Below are 14544 nucleotides of genomic sequence, written 5' to 3'. Positions count from 1 at the left end.
CCACTGCTTGCCACTCGTGTGGGCGGAGTAATACACCAGGGTGAAGAGGCTGTATGAGTGCTGATATTACTTTAATATCTCACAGCTATCAGCCAATTAGAATCGAGAACCAGACAGAACTGTTGTGTGTATATATATTATATTATGATGTTTATATACGTTTATATATATATATATATTATGATGTTTATAATTTATTACAATTTTAGTTTTAGTAATTTTTTTATGCTTTATGTTTAAAATCTTATATCATTTAATAGTTTTAGGTAAGAGTAGCTATTCATCCAGATCCACCTATATTATAGGCATGTTGGAATATCACAAAAAAGCTTAATCGAATGTTAGTATGTGCATAAATTTGGAAAATGTGTATAAAAACACATATATGCACATCTGAGTAGGATGAACTTTCTATCCGATACGAAAAAAATTTTATAAACTACGATGAAAACGCATTTACTGAATAAATTCCAGCATGTGCATCAAAAAAACATCATGTGATTACAAAAATGTATTAAATAAAAAAAAGTCCCACAATGGCAACTCCTACCAAAGCAACTTACATTTTTTTTGTTTTATATTTAACGTCAGTTTATTAGGAAGTGACCGTTTTATTCTTTGACTGTACAGAAACGTTGCTTTATTCGCAAACATTTTAAGCAATATTATTTCCCACACACGTCTAATTCACATTTTTGATTGGAAACATGGCTAATAACAGCTTCAAGACACTTAATGCACTAACTCATGTTAAGTTGAACCTGACCATTAAGAGTTACCCGTATTTAACATTTTGGCAGAGTTTATTAATAAAAGTTTACAATTAGTTAGTGGTTGAGATTTTACTTGTTGTGTCGCCTTAGTTTGTTTTGTGTTTGAGATGCTACTTCTAGATAGTGTTTCTTTAGTTGGATTAATGTTTAGTATCTAAAAGCTTAACAGAGTACATGCGTTTAATCTTGTTATCTTAATCCAGTTCTAAATCTGGCTTTTAGCTGTTGTTTAAAGGTCACGTGAAGTGCTTTGAAATGTGCATTTTTTTATTGGTAAATCTCAACTGAAACATGAATAGAGGGCGGGGAATATGGTAGCTCCTCCCCTTAAAAAAACAGCCAATAGCGTTTGGTTTTTATCACAGCTATGCCAGTAAGAGTGGTTAAGTTTAAACGCATCAAATCGAAAGCAATTGAGAAGCGTCTTGAGGGGGCGGGGCATGTCAGACACTAGAGAGCATTTTATTGGTCAAGATTTGATGAGAAACTGAAGTTCATATGTGACGTTAAAAAAATCGTTGATTCGTTTAGGTGGAAGTGACAAACTCAGAGCTTTGGATTTTTACATCCGATTTATATCTTCTAAACAGGACGTTTGTCACTGTTTTGAAGCACACTTGTTATGGATATCCTTAAGACTAATAATACTTTTAATAACATCTAAAAAAAACTTTATTTTAATTTCACGGGACCTTTAAGAATAGTTATCATTAATGATTATGCCCATGCGGAAGTCTATTTATTCACTTATGTAAATGTGCGTAAATATATATTTATTCAGTTTTAACATTAATTTCAGTCATATTATTGTAAAATATGCAAATGTTTATATAATTTATTTACAATACAGTCTGTAAAGTAATATTTTCAGTCTATATAAGAGCGACTCGCTTTATTTACCATCTAATTGGATTTGCATTATAAACCTTATTTAAATACAAGTTAAAAAGTTCTTTTGTTAGTTCATGTGGTAAGTTTTTAGTTACTATACTCTCAAAATCATTCCGCATACATTTTTTACAAAAATCTAAACAGAAATGGCCAAAAAATTTCTTTGTCTGGCCTTCCCATGATTCAATGCAGTATTGGTTTTCATTCATCCAGTGCTGTTTTCTAACACTTCGTTTTGTTCCAGGTAAAAATGCTGTCTCAAGTGGAGGTGCCTCGCGGCCATTACGACCCCTCTCGAAACTTCGACTCTCGTTCAAGCAGTCCCGCGAGCAGCGAACATCAGCGCAGCCTGGACTCTCCAGCAAAAGCCAAACCAGCACCTCCACCAACACCCCTGAAGCCTGCCCTCGTGTCCCGCAGCTCCAGAAGCCTCATCAACAGTGAGCCCCCGGCCGACAGTCCTGAAGACCCCTCACAGAGGTCTTTCCTGGGCAAAGTCAAGGCCTTCGAGCAGATGGATCACTTCACCCGTTCACAGAGGGTTCTGGAGATACAAGAGGCCCAGAACGCCAGGGTCAGTTTTCAGCCTTTCATGAATATCAGAACGCCAAAATAGCTTTATTTACACTCAAAAGCAGTCTGATCACAAATGAATGCTGCTAAATAATTAAATAATACGATTTTATAGCTTGTTTCATTTGAAAATGAGCATTTTTTTTCATTTGTAGGTTTACATTGTCTGTGATCCTGCTTCAGAACAAAAAATAGTTGTGTTTATTTAAAAAGAATAGATAAAGGCATTCTGATTCATTCAAAACTATAAATACTGTACCAACTACACTACCTGACAAAAGGCTTGTCGTCAGTCCCAGTTGTAAAAGCAACAAATAATAACTTCTGATAAGTGGCAGAAGGTAGATTTTTTTCCGATTAATCATCTTAATCCAGCACTAAATATGGTTTTTAGCTGTTGTTTAAAGGTCCCATGAAGTACTTTGAAATGTGTATTTTTTTTAATTCATAATCTCATCTGAAACACAAAAAGAGGGTGGGGCAAATAGTAGCTCCTCCCTTTAAAAAAACAGCCAATAGCATTTGGTTTTATCACAGCTATGAAGGGGTCTTGAAGGGGGCGGGGCATGTCAGACACTAGAGAGCATTTGATCGGTCAAGATTTGATAAGAAACTGAAGTTCATAGGTGACGTCAAAAAAAATCGTTGATCCATTATGGCGGAAGTGACAAACTCCAAGCTTTGGATGTTTATATCCATTTTATATCTTTTAAACATGAAGTTTGTCACTGTTTTGATGCACACTTGCTTATAGATATCATCTGTTGAACTGCATCCCAGTCACATCACAAATACTGCAGAAGACCAATCGGAACCCACATGGACCCGAGATTCTTACAGAAATCAGTCATGTTTGGTGAAGGAAAAATCATGGTTTTTCACATCATCAACAGCCTGAGGTATCAAGACATTTGTGCTGCCCATTACATTACAAACCACTGGAGAGGGCAAATTTTTCAACAGTATAGCAGCACTCCTTATACTTCAGCCTCCACATCAAAGTTCCTGAAAGCAAAGAAGGTCAAGGTGCTTCAGGATTGGCCAGCCCAGTCACCAGACATGAACATTATTGACCATGTCTGGACTAAGATTAAGGGGAGGCATTGAAGATGAATCCAAAGAATCTTGATGAACTCTGGGAGTCATTCTAGCTGACTTTATTAATAAATTATTGGAGTCATTGAGGAGATGTATGGATGCAGTCCTCCAAGCTAATGGGAGTCATACACAATAATAATTCTTTTTGCACTGCACCATGACTTTATATTCTATACTGTACATTATTTCTGTTAAGTGACAAGACTTTTTTTCGAAGCAAGGTCGGACCTTACTGTCCTAATTAAATAATTCAAAATCATTTAGTGTAATCTAGAGGCGTTTGCCTTTAATATAAACCACTTCTGATACCAAATGATCAACTAGAGGTCAAGTTATTATTTGTTGTTCTTAAAACTTGCATTGGCGACAAGACTTTTGTCAGGTAGTGTACATGTAGTAAGTCATAGTTGTAATCGACTCTTTCTGTTTCAGAATTTTTATGTAAGTAATTCTAAATTGGCCAGTCTGATCACAAATCAATGGTGTTATGGTCTTCTTTCAGTTGGAGATTGCTCAGAAACATCCAGACATATATGCTGTTCCCATGAAGTCTCAGAAACTGGACCACAGTAGGCCACAACCTATCGGGTAAGGGCCTAAAAGAGTTCATCTGCATAAAATATAATCAACAATCTACAAGCAAAGATAATTGCAATAAAGGAAGTCGTTTATTGTTTTCTGAGGAGTCCAACAGTATTCAGTACAACTGTAACTGAATAATCAATTGTAAAACAATACTGCATGGCCTTGTTTCATAAATAATGCGATAAAATAATTAGTAGTTACAAACAGCACAATTAGCCCTGAATGCTAATCAGTCACAGGCCTCAAAAACCCATACAAACAATCAATTATAATCCAGACTCAACATTGCGTATCCTGCGATGTGGCTATTGTGAATAATTATATTGTGATATTGATGCTGAAACGATATATATTGTGCTGCTCTACGCTGAAGGCAGCATTTAGAGCTTCTGAATGGAGCCAAAATCAATACATGTGTCTCCTTATAATACTTATGAAATGATTAATACGTACATTGTTTCAAACATATTCCAATTCACCAATTCGTAGGCCAATTCACACTGAACTGACAAATGCCAAAAAAACAAGTCTCCAGGATCAGTGTGATACCCCTGTCGGTGTCTGTTGCCATTTGTCAGAATTTGTTTTTTACTCTAATTAACATGTTTAATCTGCATTTGTTGGATCGAGGAACGTCTGAGCAGTGTGAAAGGATTTTGCAACAAACTCTGGCTTAATCTGACCTGGTCACAAACCGTTGACATGACAATGAAGCAAATAATGAGGCAATGATTCAATAATTTAAGGTGGACAGTATGCACATTAAGGTGCAGGCAGTGTTATGTTATCAGGCAACAAGTTACTTCAACGTTCAACGTAAGTTAATTGGAGTTCACCTGTGGTAAATACAGTTGATTGGACATGATTTGAAAAGGCATACACCTGTCTATATAAGGTCCCAGGGTTGATAGTGCATGTCAAAGCACAAACCAAGCATGAAGACAAAGGAATTGTCTGTAGACCTCCCAGACAGGATTGTCTTGAGGCACAAGGCTGGGGAAGGTTACAGAAAATTATGCTGCTCTAAAATTTCCAATGAGCACTGTGGCCTACATCATCCGTAAGTGGAAGATGTTTGGAACCACCAGGACTCTTCCTAGAGCTGGCCAGCCACCTAAGCTGAGTGATCAGAGAAGAAGGGCCTTAGTCAATAACCCGATGGTCTCTCTGTCTGAGCTCCAGAGTTCTTCTGTGGAGAGAGGAGAACCTTACAGAAGGACAACCATCTGTGCAGCAATCCACCAATCAGGCCTGTATGGTAGAATGGCCAGACTGAAGGACTCATCTGAAGGACTCTCCGACCATAAGAAACCAAATTCTCTGGTCTGATGAGAATAAAATGTAACTATTTAGAGTGAATGCCAGGTGTTACGTTTGGAGAAAACCAGGCACCGCTCATCACCAGGCTAATACCATCCATACAGTGAAGCATAGTGGTGGCAGCAGCAGCATCATGCTGTGAGGATGTTTTTAGCAGCAGGAACTGGAAGACTAGTCAGGATAGAGGAAAAGATAAATGCAGCAATGTACAGGGACATCCTGAATGAAAACCTGCTTCAGAGTGCTCTTGACCTCAGACTGGGGCAGCGGTTTCACAACTCGGTGAATGTCCTTGATTGGCCCAGCCAGAGCCCATACCTAAATCCTATTGAACATCTCTGGAGAGATCCGAAATGGCTACACACTGTCGCTTCCCATCCAACCTGATAGAGCTTGAGAGGTACCCTTGTGCCAAGCTTGTGGCATCATATTCAAAAAGACTTAAGGCTGTAATTGCTGCCAAAGGTGCATCAACAAATTATTGAACAAAGGCTGTGAATACTTATGTACATGTGATTTTTCAGGTTTTTTTATTTTTAATAAATTTGCAACAACTTCAGAAAATCCTTTTTCACATTGTCATTATGAGGTATTGTATGTAGAATATTGACTGTAACTAAAAAATGTGGAAAAAGTGAAGCGCTATGAATACTTTCCGGATGCACTGTATATCTATGGTTGGCGCAGTGTGAACGGGATTAATTATTCATAAAATTTTAAATACATCGGCCAACTTGTTTTTGTTGCCGTTTGTTTGTGCGGTGTGAATTGGCATTTAGTCGTTGACTTGCATATTAAGAATTGTTTTTATGAGTTCACTTCTGCAATGTTCTACTGAAGAGAAAAGTCATCTACTGTACATCTCGGATTAACAGCCAATTATTTATTCTGGATGAGCTATTCCATTTCTATTTCTTTTGTTCTTTTTTTTTCTTGGTTCAGCTCCAGTGCCCGTCCAGAGCCCCAGACGCCTCCTAGTAAGCTGCCCTACACAGAGAGCCGCGCGCTCGGCCTGAGCGAGGAGCCCGTGGAGGAGTTCAGACACCACCTAACTGAGCAGAGTAAACGCGGATACTACACCTCCAGCTCCTCACAGAAGTATCAGGACACTGAGCTGTAGAACTTCTGCTTCAGCTCCCGCACAGCTTCACCATTCCACCCTGCACCAAAACCACTGCTGCTGACTTGGAGGTCCAGTTTGCTTTTTAAGTTCCTCACACGTCTTTTTCACTTCAGAGAAGTTCAACTTCTGTCCGTATGGATGGAGTCTTATTGTTTTTTATATATACATACATATATATATTTGCGTTAGTTTTGTTTCCATACCTGTGATTCTTGCCTATGCAATTTTTTCAGTTTCTGCAAAGCAACAGAAACGTCTCGCCACGAGTCTCTCTTCTCCCTCCGTCTGTCTTTGCTCCATGAACACCCGTCGTGTGCTACAGACCAGCTTTTTGTTACTTTCTTTTTATAAGCGAAACGGTTTTAAAACGTCACTCTCTTTAAGGTTTGTACTATCTTTGCATTCCCTCATTTCTGTGTGTGTATATGACGTAAGACAATAACACTGGATTTTGTTACAACGTTTTTGAAGTGCCTTTTACTTTACGAATAACGTCAGGAGGTTGGAGGACTTGACAATCCAGCCCTCTGGACACTAATTTTGCTGCTTACAGCTCCAAGGAAAAACAGGGAAAAGTCGTCACCAAAAACCCTTAACACCATCCGGCCGTATCCTCAGCAACGCCACAGCGGTGATAAAGGGGACGCTTTGTGAATCAGGCGGATGCTGGTTGCTTGGAGTGATTGGAATTGCTGTTGTCACGGTTTGTCTTATTTCAGCCCCACCGCATTATGTTTTTAACACGCTCGATTGTACATCGGTCCGCTTTACCTCCACGTATCGGTTCAAAAGTGCTTCTGAAACTCGTGGATTATATTTTGATGGCTTCCACTGTGTGTGAGGGTCACGCGGCGAGAAAATATTCCCTGGACGTTTGCGTTCAGGTCTACTGTGGAATTTCACTCTACTACACCAAATAAATAAACAAACTATATTGACATTCTTGACGTAGTTGTGTTTTTATTCATCCAACGTGAAATCCGTCGTTTAATGGGCTATAGACTAAATGCATGTTTTTCTAAATTGACTAATAGCGTTCACTCATTTTCGTGCCATTCCAAATCCCTGGGAACTAAACATCTGTTCGTTGATTTAAAGGGATAGTACATCAAAAAAATTATATTTACTCACCCTCAAGTGGAGTTTAGTTCTTCTGTTGATCGCAAAAGAAGATATTTTGAAGAATTCTAAAAACATTAACTATTGACACCCATAGTAGGAAAAAATACTATGGAAATCAATGATTTTCAGTGTTTTTCAAAAAAAGTCTTGTGTTCAACAGAAGAATGACAGAGTAAATTATGACAGAATTTAAAAAAATTTTGGGTGAACTATCCCTTTATTTTTATAAAAAGAATAAAAAAAGCACTTAGATGGCTGTTCAAAATCAATTATGCCAATCCAAACCATACAATCATTAAAATAGTATGGCTTGTTTTACTAAGATTTCCCAGCCATGTGATATAAGGAATGGAAATTGATTCTATCGTAAAACACAGACGTTTCGTTGGGTCTGGAGAGTCGACTCTTGTCCAGCATGGTGTTGAAGCCATTGTCCCTGTACATGCCACTTTTCAGTAGATGCTCCGAAAACCTGTGTCGACTTCCATTAAAAGATGTCTGGAAAAATCAAGCGTATATGTAAGTACTCTTGTGTGAATTATCCTATTAATTTATTAGTGTGTGCTGCTTACTCACCGGCATTTCGTGAACTGTTGGTTTTTTCCTTCCATATGTTTGATTTGTTGTTTGGTACAGAGGATTGATAGTTTTGTGGCTGAAATATACAATTAAGAATACAATACAAATACAAGAATACAAATATATTCTAATTTATAGTAATTAAGAACATTTAGAAATTCTCAATTTCTCTGGATTTACAATTTATAGTTCAGTAAAATGCTTGTTTTGTTTTGGAAACTACTAATGTAACTCAAACTCAGAGTTTAAACTGACAATTAGTTAAAATAATAGTAAAATGCTATGTTTATGCTGAGTTTACATAACTCGATATAGCCAAACTTTACATTTACTAACATGAACTGCTAGAATGAACAATACATTACCTGACAAAAAGTCTTGTCGTCGATCGCAATTGTAACAACAAATAATAACTTGACTTCTACAGTAGTTGATCATTTGGAAAAGTGGCAGAAGGTAAATTTTTCGGATGAATCATCTGTTGAACTGTATCCCAATCATCACTAATACAGCAGAAGACAGGTTGGATTTCGCATAGACCCAAGATTCTCATAGAAATCAGACAAGTTTGGAGATGGAAAAATCATGATTTGGGGTTATATTCAGTATGCGAGAGATCTGCACAGTGGATGGCAACATCGACAGTTTGAGGTATCAAGACATTTGTTCTGCCCATTACATTACAAACCACAGGAGAGGGCAAATTCTTCAGCAGGATAGCGCTCCTCATCATACCTCAGCCTCCACATCAAAGTTCCTGAAGGCCAAGAAGGTCATAGTGCTCCAGGATTGGCCAGCCCAGTAACCAGTTATGAACTTTATTGAGCATGTCTGGGGTAAAATGATGGAGGAGGCATTGAAGATGAATCCAAAGAATCTTGATGAACTCTGGGAGTCCTGCAAGAACACTTTCTTTGCCATTTCAGATGACTTTATTAATAAGTTATTGAGGAGATGTATGGATGCAGTCCTCCAAGCTCATGGAAATCATACACAATATTAATTCCTTTTCCACTGCACCATCACTTTATATTCTATACTGTACATTATTTCTGTTAAGTGACAAGACTTTTGTCTAAGCAAAGTCAGACCTTACTGTCCTAATGAAATAATAAAAAATCAAGGCATGATCATATTTTATTTTGGAAAAATAAGCGTAATCTAGAGGCCTTTGCCTTTCATATAAGCCACTTCTGATGCCAAATGATCGACTAGAAGTCAAGTTATTATTTGTTGTTCCTAAAACTTGGATAGGCGGCAAGACTTTTGTCAGGTAGTGTACTTGTACAGCATTCAATAATCACAGTTTAAAATTTACTAAACCATTATTAAACTCCTGAGTTGTGCAAAGAACCAACAATGAACTACTTTTTCTTTTGCTAACAGAAGCGAATAAATACTGCCCCATTTGTTATTTTTTTATTCTTGTTTGTAAATATGTTGATTAACATAAGCAAATGGAATCTTATTGTAAAGTGTTACATTTTAAAAAACAATGTTATAAGTTACCTTCAGAAGAAAACTACATTTGGTGGAATAATCCTGATTTTCAGTCGCAACAAATGAATACATGTCTGAAGTGTACTTTCGTCCAAAAATGTGTTTTCAGATGTTTATAGACTAAAAAAGAATATATTAAGTAATACTTTACTGAAACTCTTAAGTTAACGTTACTTTGAAAATACAGAACATCCTGAGAAATTTAAATTTTTCAAATGGTACCTTGATTTTATTCATAGTTTGTTGTATTATTGCCCGTTTTAATTAAAATTTAATCCATATGTAATTGAGTAAAAATTATGAAAACTATTTACCGCTTTAATCGAGAAACACACATAAGTTAAAGGACCTGAACCGGAAGCGATGCGACCTGTTTAACAAACTATGACCAATTATTGCGTTGTTAAACACCTCAAACAACTAATAAACGATTTCAGGCACGTCCAAGCAGGTTTTGAAAGTTTACTCATGAAGAATATTCAACTAAAGAGCTAAAAACGTAAAATATATGAATGAATGAGCAAATAATTGACTTCATTTCCCACATTATGGACGCACTGGGGCTGACTGGCACTTCTTACCTGTATCTGAAACAGTCCGGGTTATTAAAGCGAGACGGTAAGTTTTTATCCACTTTGTACACATCGCTTGTCTTTATTTCAGGTGTATTAGACTCTTCAGGCTCTGTTGTCTCTTCTTTCGCTGAATGGTCGTCCATTATTTCGTTTGTGTTTGTGTTGAATGAATGTTGAGACATTATGCGTGTGGTTGCTATAAACACTGTAACCAGGTGACGTAATGCGACCCCGCTACGTTTTGTCTTTTCTCAAAGGTGTTGTTGTGGTTAACTTCAAAAAAGAAATATATACACTCTATTGAGAAAAAAGTAAGAGATATTTGGATGTACTGTGGTATTATTAGGTATGTGTCTTACAAATATCAAATTAAAATATTGTAATTTAGAGCATTTTTAGAGAAAATAAGAATCGTTCAGATTAACAAATGTTTTCATTTGTTGTGATTTGAAGATTACATTTTGTGTTAATTTCATCAAATATTCTTTGCTCTTGTGTAGTTAAAACATTAGTATTCGTCTTAATCATAATATAAATTAGTAAGAACATGCCCCAATTTAATTTAATGCTGAAAAAAGCTCTGAAAATGATACTTTTACATTCAATATGAACAAAATGTAGTGTGCAGAATAAAACAAAAATTCAGTTTCACTCAAAAGACATATAACTGAAAATCGTAAAGCCAGAAAAAATGAATTTTCAAGGGGTCTTAAAGCTATATGAGTAAATTTCCCATTTCTAATGAGCAGTGGTGTAAAGTAACAAATTATACTCAAATTACTGTAATTGAGTAGTTTTTCCTCAGGAATTGTAATTTACTAAATAGTTTTTAAAATGTGTATTTTTACTTTCACTTGAGTACATTTTCAGTCCAGTTTCAGTACTTTTACTCCACCACTTTCCTTCAACCTGCAGTCACTATAATATATATACACTAACAATATATATATTGTCGATTAGAAAAAAATCAGTCCTGTGATTCCTGTCCAATCAAATCACACATAGAAGGTAAATTGCATCATAATGAAGTACTTCAAAACATAGGTGATTTATAATTGCAGCAAACAGTTTGGAAGCAATAAAAGTGTCCAAAAACATGTCCAAAATCTTTACAAGCATTGACCCAGAAACTGTTTAGATGCATGTCACTGATGACAAGATGACGGATGTTTACTATATGATGACTAAAATGGCCTAAAACACTCAGCAGGTAGAGGATGTCAACATGAACGTCAGATTGACGTTTTACCCTAAGACTGTGGGGACGATGCATTTTGTTTGGAAATGAAAATCGGGTTGACGTCAATGTCCAACCTAAAATCAACCAAATATCAACATCTTAAGATGTTATAGCTTGACGTTGTGTGGACGTTATTATTATGACGTCTATCAGATGCTGGATTTTGGTTGCCATACCTGATGAATAAATGTCAGTATTTGATGTCAATATGACATTGGTTTAAGATGTTGCCTCAATGTTGGATTTTGGCCACTTTCCAACACAATTTAAAATCGACAAAATGTCAATGTTATTTGACGTTGTTATTGGACATCAAAATATGATTGTCCTTAGATGCTGACTAGTCAGGTGACGAAAAGTCAGTGTCACCACAACCTAAATCTAACCTAATATTAACATATTATGACGTTGTGTGCCTGCTGGGCAATAACTAAATGCACTACAGAAGGTTACGTTTACACACATTCACAAATTAGATGTAAGTGCATCAGCTTTTCACAGCAAAATACTCACTACTCTGGAGTACTTTTGAAAGGGCTACTTTTTATTCCTACTTTGAGTAAAATTTACAACAGACACTTTTACTCTTTTACAGACACTCTATTTGCACTACATTTTGGGCAAGTAATAGTACGTTTACCTAAGTATGATTCAGTACTCTTTCCACCACTGCTAATGAGTGAAATTCTTTTTCATATACATTGTGGAAAGAAAAGTGACATTTCATTAAAGACAAACCTTATTCAAATAAAGTAGTGACATTTACAGGGTTTAAAACATTTTAATAAGAAAATACTCCAAGGCATTGATAATCAATCATTTTTATTTAGTGTACAAAAAATATAAAAGTAAACCTGATTTACATGACCATTTTCCTGTTTACTTGCAACTGTTTTTTTCACACAAGATCTTTTTTTATTACAAAAGCAGATAAATGATAACACAAAGTAGGCAAAAGACTGTTAGACATCCAATGATCTCTCAAACCTGTAACAAAGTTCAGCCATCAACACATTTCTCACATTTCATTTAATAGTGCATTTACATACAGTATTAAATAATAACCCTGCAGGTGAAACTCTTGATTTCAGCTGGAGGTGATATTTAATATACAGTTATATACCCCTTCTGTACATCCAGTTGTCATCTTTCTTTGTACCAAATTTACTTCATTTCACCCCTAAAATAAAACAAATGAGATGACAGCTGGTCCATTTGTCAAATGCAGTCTCATATGACAAAACAAAGTGCCTAAAAATGTGTTACTTTATCCATCGATCCAAGTGGTAACGTTGATCTACATCCAAACATGTCTTGAGTTTGTCCTCGCAGATAAACTCACTGCCACAGTGCATTATTACTCACGGTACGAGTTTGAGTCTGGCCTAGCGCGTACCAAAAGTAATAATGGACAGTGAAGCAGTTAAAATGGCTCCTTTCTTTTCCTCAAGGCATGGCATTTGGACAGTTTAACCGGTTATATGATTTCCAACATCAACGTATATTTTGAGAGTTGCAAAAATGTACCTTTCGCAGACTTCAGGAGTAAAATATTCAGCTATTACTATAGTAGTCCTCATCGGTGGCCCATCTCAGATGCTAATCCATCCATAACTGCAGAATAAATTCAATATACAATTACAGTAAACAATATTTTAATTAGCAATGCAGTATTGGTGCACTGTAATACATTTAATTACAAAAAGTCAAGACAACAAATATTATGTTGCTTTAACTTATTTTAATAATTTAATCAGGTTTCAACAAAAAATTTTAAGTTATGCAAAGTTTAACTTAATATTTTAGTCAGTTTGATTGATGCAAGTTGACATGACTGGAAAAGTTCAACAAAAAAATTGAATGCAGCAAGATTTTTTTTTCTCTACTAGTGGTATTCGGCTCAGAATAATGCTGAAGATGAAGTTTCAAGTCTAAAAAAGCCACAAAAGTAGTATTAGAAATGTAGTACTAGTACTCAAACCATTTTATGATCAAAAATAAATGATAAAAATAAATAAATCATCACGCCCTGATCAATATGGCAATTCGCCAACAGAGGGCGCCATATAGTGTAATCAGCCCTAACGTACATAATATTCATTCTTTTTTTTTTTTTTGCTTAGTCCTTTTATTAATCAGGGGTCACCACAGCGGAATGAACCGCCAACTTATCCAGCATGGGTTTTTACGCAGCTGATGCCCTTTCAGCCGCAATCCAACACTGGGAAACACCCATACACTCCTGCATTCACACACATACACTACGGCCAGTTTAGCTTATTCAATTCAACTATACTGCATGTCTTTGGACTTTGGGGGGAAACGGAAGCACCCGGGGGAAACCCACGCCAACACGGGGAGAACATGCAAACTCCACACAGAAATGTTAACTGACCAAGCTGGGGCTCGAACCAGCGACCTTCTTGATGTGAGGCAATTGTTCTACCCACTGCGCCACCGTGACACCCACGTACATAATAATGTTTTAAATGTAAATATTATGTAATTAATTATTTAGTGGTAATGCTAATAAAGCTAAACTAAAACCACATTATGTAATAAAATACATATATTTCAAGATAATACTTTAATAAACTTTGAACTGAAAAAAATACTGCGATCATTTATATTGCGGCGTCTATATATTTATATGAAATATTGCTGTCATTGGTTATAATAGCTTGTTTAATTAAAGCTGCACCAAAAATATAAAGTTCATTAGAGTCAAATGAAACCTGTAACTTAAAGTCTGACCTAAAATCGAAAAATTAAATAAAATAAGTAAATAAAAATCAATTTTACCTGAAAATTACAGATGTGTTTCCATATTTGTGCTGCTTCTCGAAGATGATATTTGAGGAGGTCCACTGATGAGGGATTGAGCTGCAGAAGCTCATTGCAGCTTCACAACTGTCCACACACACATGTGAGAAGTGAAATGCCTTTTGTCACGTAAGAGGTTGTGTTTTATTGGAGCTTCCTGTGGAAGTGAGGAATCAGGATGGTCTTTCCCCAGACCGGAATTCCTGTGTGTGTTTGGAACTGATAAAACTGCAGTAAAGAACAATCTCCATCCTTCTAGAAGGGCTGTGGAGTGTCAGTGCACATTCCTTTGACATTCGGTTTCATTCTTTTGAAGGGAGAAATTCAGCACACTTTTATTGA

General features: G+C 36.2%; 2 protein-coding genes and 1 long non-coding RNA gene across 6 annotated transcripts in view; 1 reads left to right on the top strand and 2 right to left on the bottom strand.

The window, feature by feature from the left end:
• The window catches only part of LOC130233791 (tight junction protein ZO-2-like), a 191258-nt gene extending 183955 nt beyond the window's left edge, over positions 1–7303 (top strand). For all 4 annotated transcript variants that reach the window (XM_056464001.1, XM_056464002.1, XM_056464003.1 and 1 more), the window contains exons 21-23: positions 1909–2238; positions 3838–3923; positions 6183–7303. In XM_056464001.1, the coding sequence (XP_056319976.1) occupies positions 1909–2238; positions 3838–3923; positions 6183–6360 (594 nt within the window). In that variant the 3' untranslated portion in view covers positions 6361–7303. The remainder of the gene's footprint in view (positions 1–1908; positions 2239–3837; positions 3924–6182) is intronic.
• Positions 7304–7409: 106 nt separating this feature from the next.
• Positions 7410–10327, bottom strand: pierce1 (piercer of microtubule wall 1). Its single transcript, XM_056464510.1, has 3 exons — positions 10146–10327; positions 8062–8140; positions 7410–7983 (listed from the first exon to the last, which is right to left on the bottom strand). The coding sequence occupies exons 1-3, from the start codon at positions 10319–10321 to the stop codon at positions 7804–7806; spliced, it is 435 nt and encodes a 144-aa protein (XP_056320485.1). The 5' UTR covers positions 10322–10327; the 3' UTR covers positions 7410–7803.
• A 1857-nt stretch (positions 10328–12184) lies between these two features.
• LOC130234148 (uncharacterized) lies at positions 12185–14304 on the bottom strand. Its single transcript, XR_008838262.1, has 2 exons — positions 14182–14304; positions 12185–12993 (listed from the first exon to the last, which is right to left on the bottom strand). It is a non-coding gene; the product is annotated as an uncharacterized LOC130234148 (long non-coding RNA).
• Positions 14305–14544: the final 240 nt, after the last annotated feature.

Source organism: Danio aesculapii, chromosome 8, assembly GCF_903798145.1.
Source record: "Danio aesculapii chromosome 8, fDanAes4.1, whole genome shotgun sequence".
In the NCBI taxonomy this organism is placed as follows: domain Eukaryota; kingdom Metazoa; phylum Chordata; class Actinopteri; order Cypriniformes; family Danionidae; genus Danio; species Danio aesculapii.
The sequence above is the reverse complement of the archived record's forward strand: the minus strand, read 5'-3'. Positions and strand labels throughout refer to the sequence as shown.

Bases quoted from the DNA above. Each gene is read 5' to 3' on its own strand.
- pierce1 (XM_056464510.1), bottom strand. From the start codon at position 10,321: ATGTCTCAACATTCATTCAACACAAACACAAACGAAATAATGGACGAC. The intron at 8,141-10,145 runs GTAAGAAGTGCC...TGTATATTTCAG, and splicing joins CCGGACTGTTTCAGATACAG to CCACAAAACTATCAATCCTC. The intron at 7,984-8,061 runs GTGAGTAAGCAG...TGATTTTTCCAG, and splicing joins CAACAGTTCACGAAATGCCG to ACATCTTTTAATGGAAGTCG.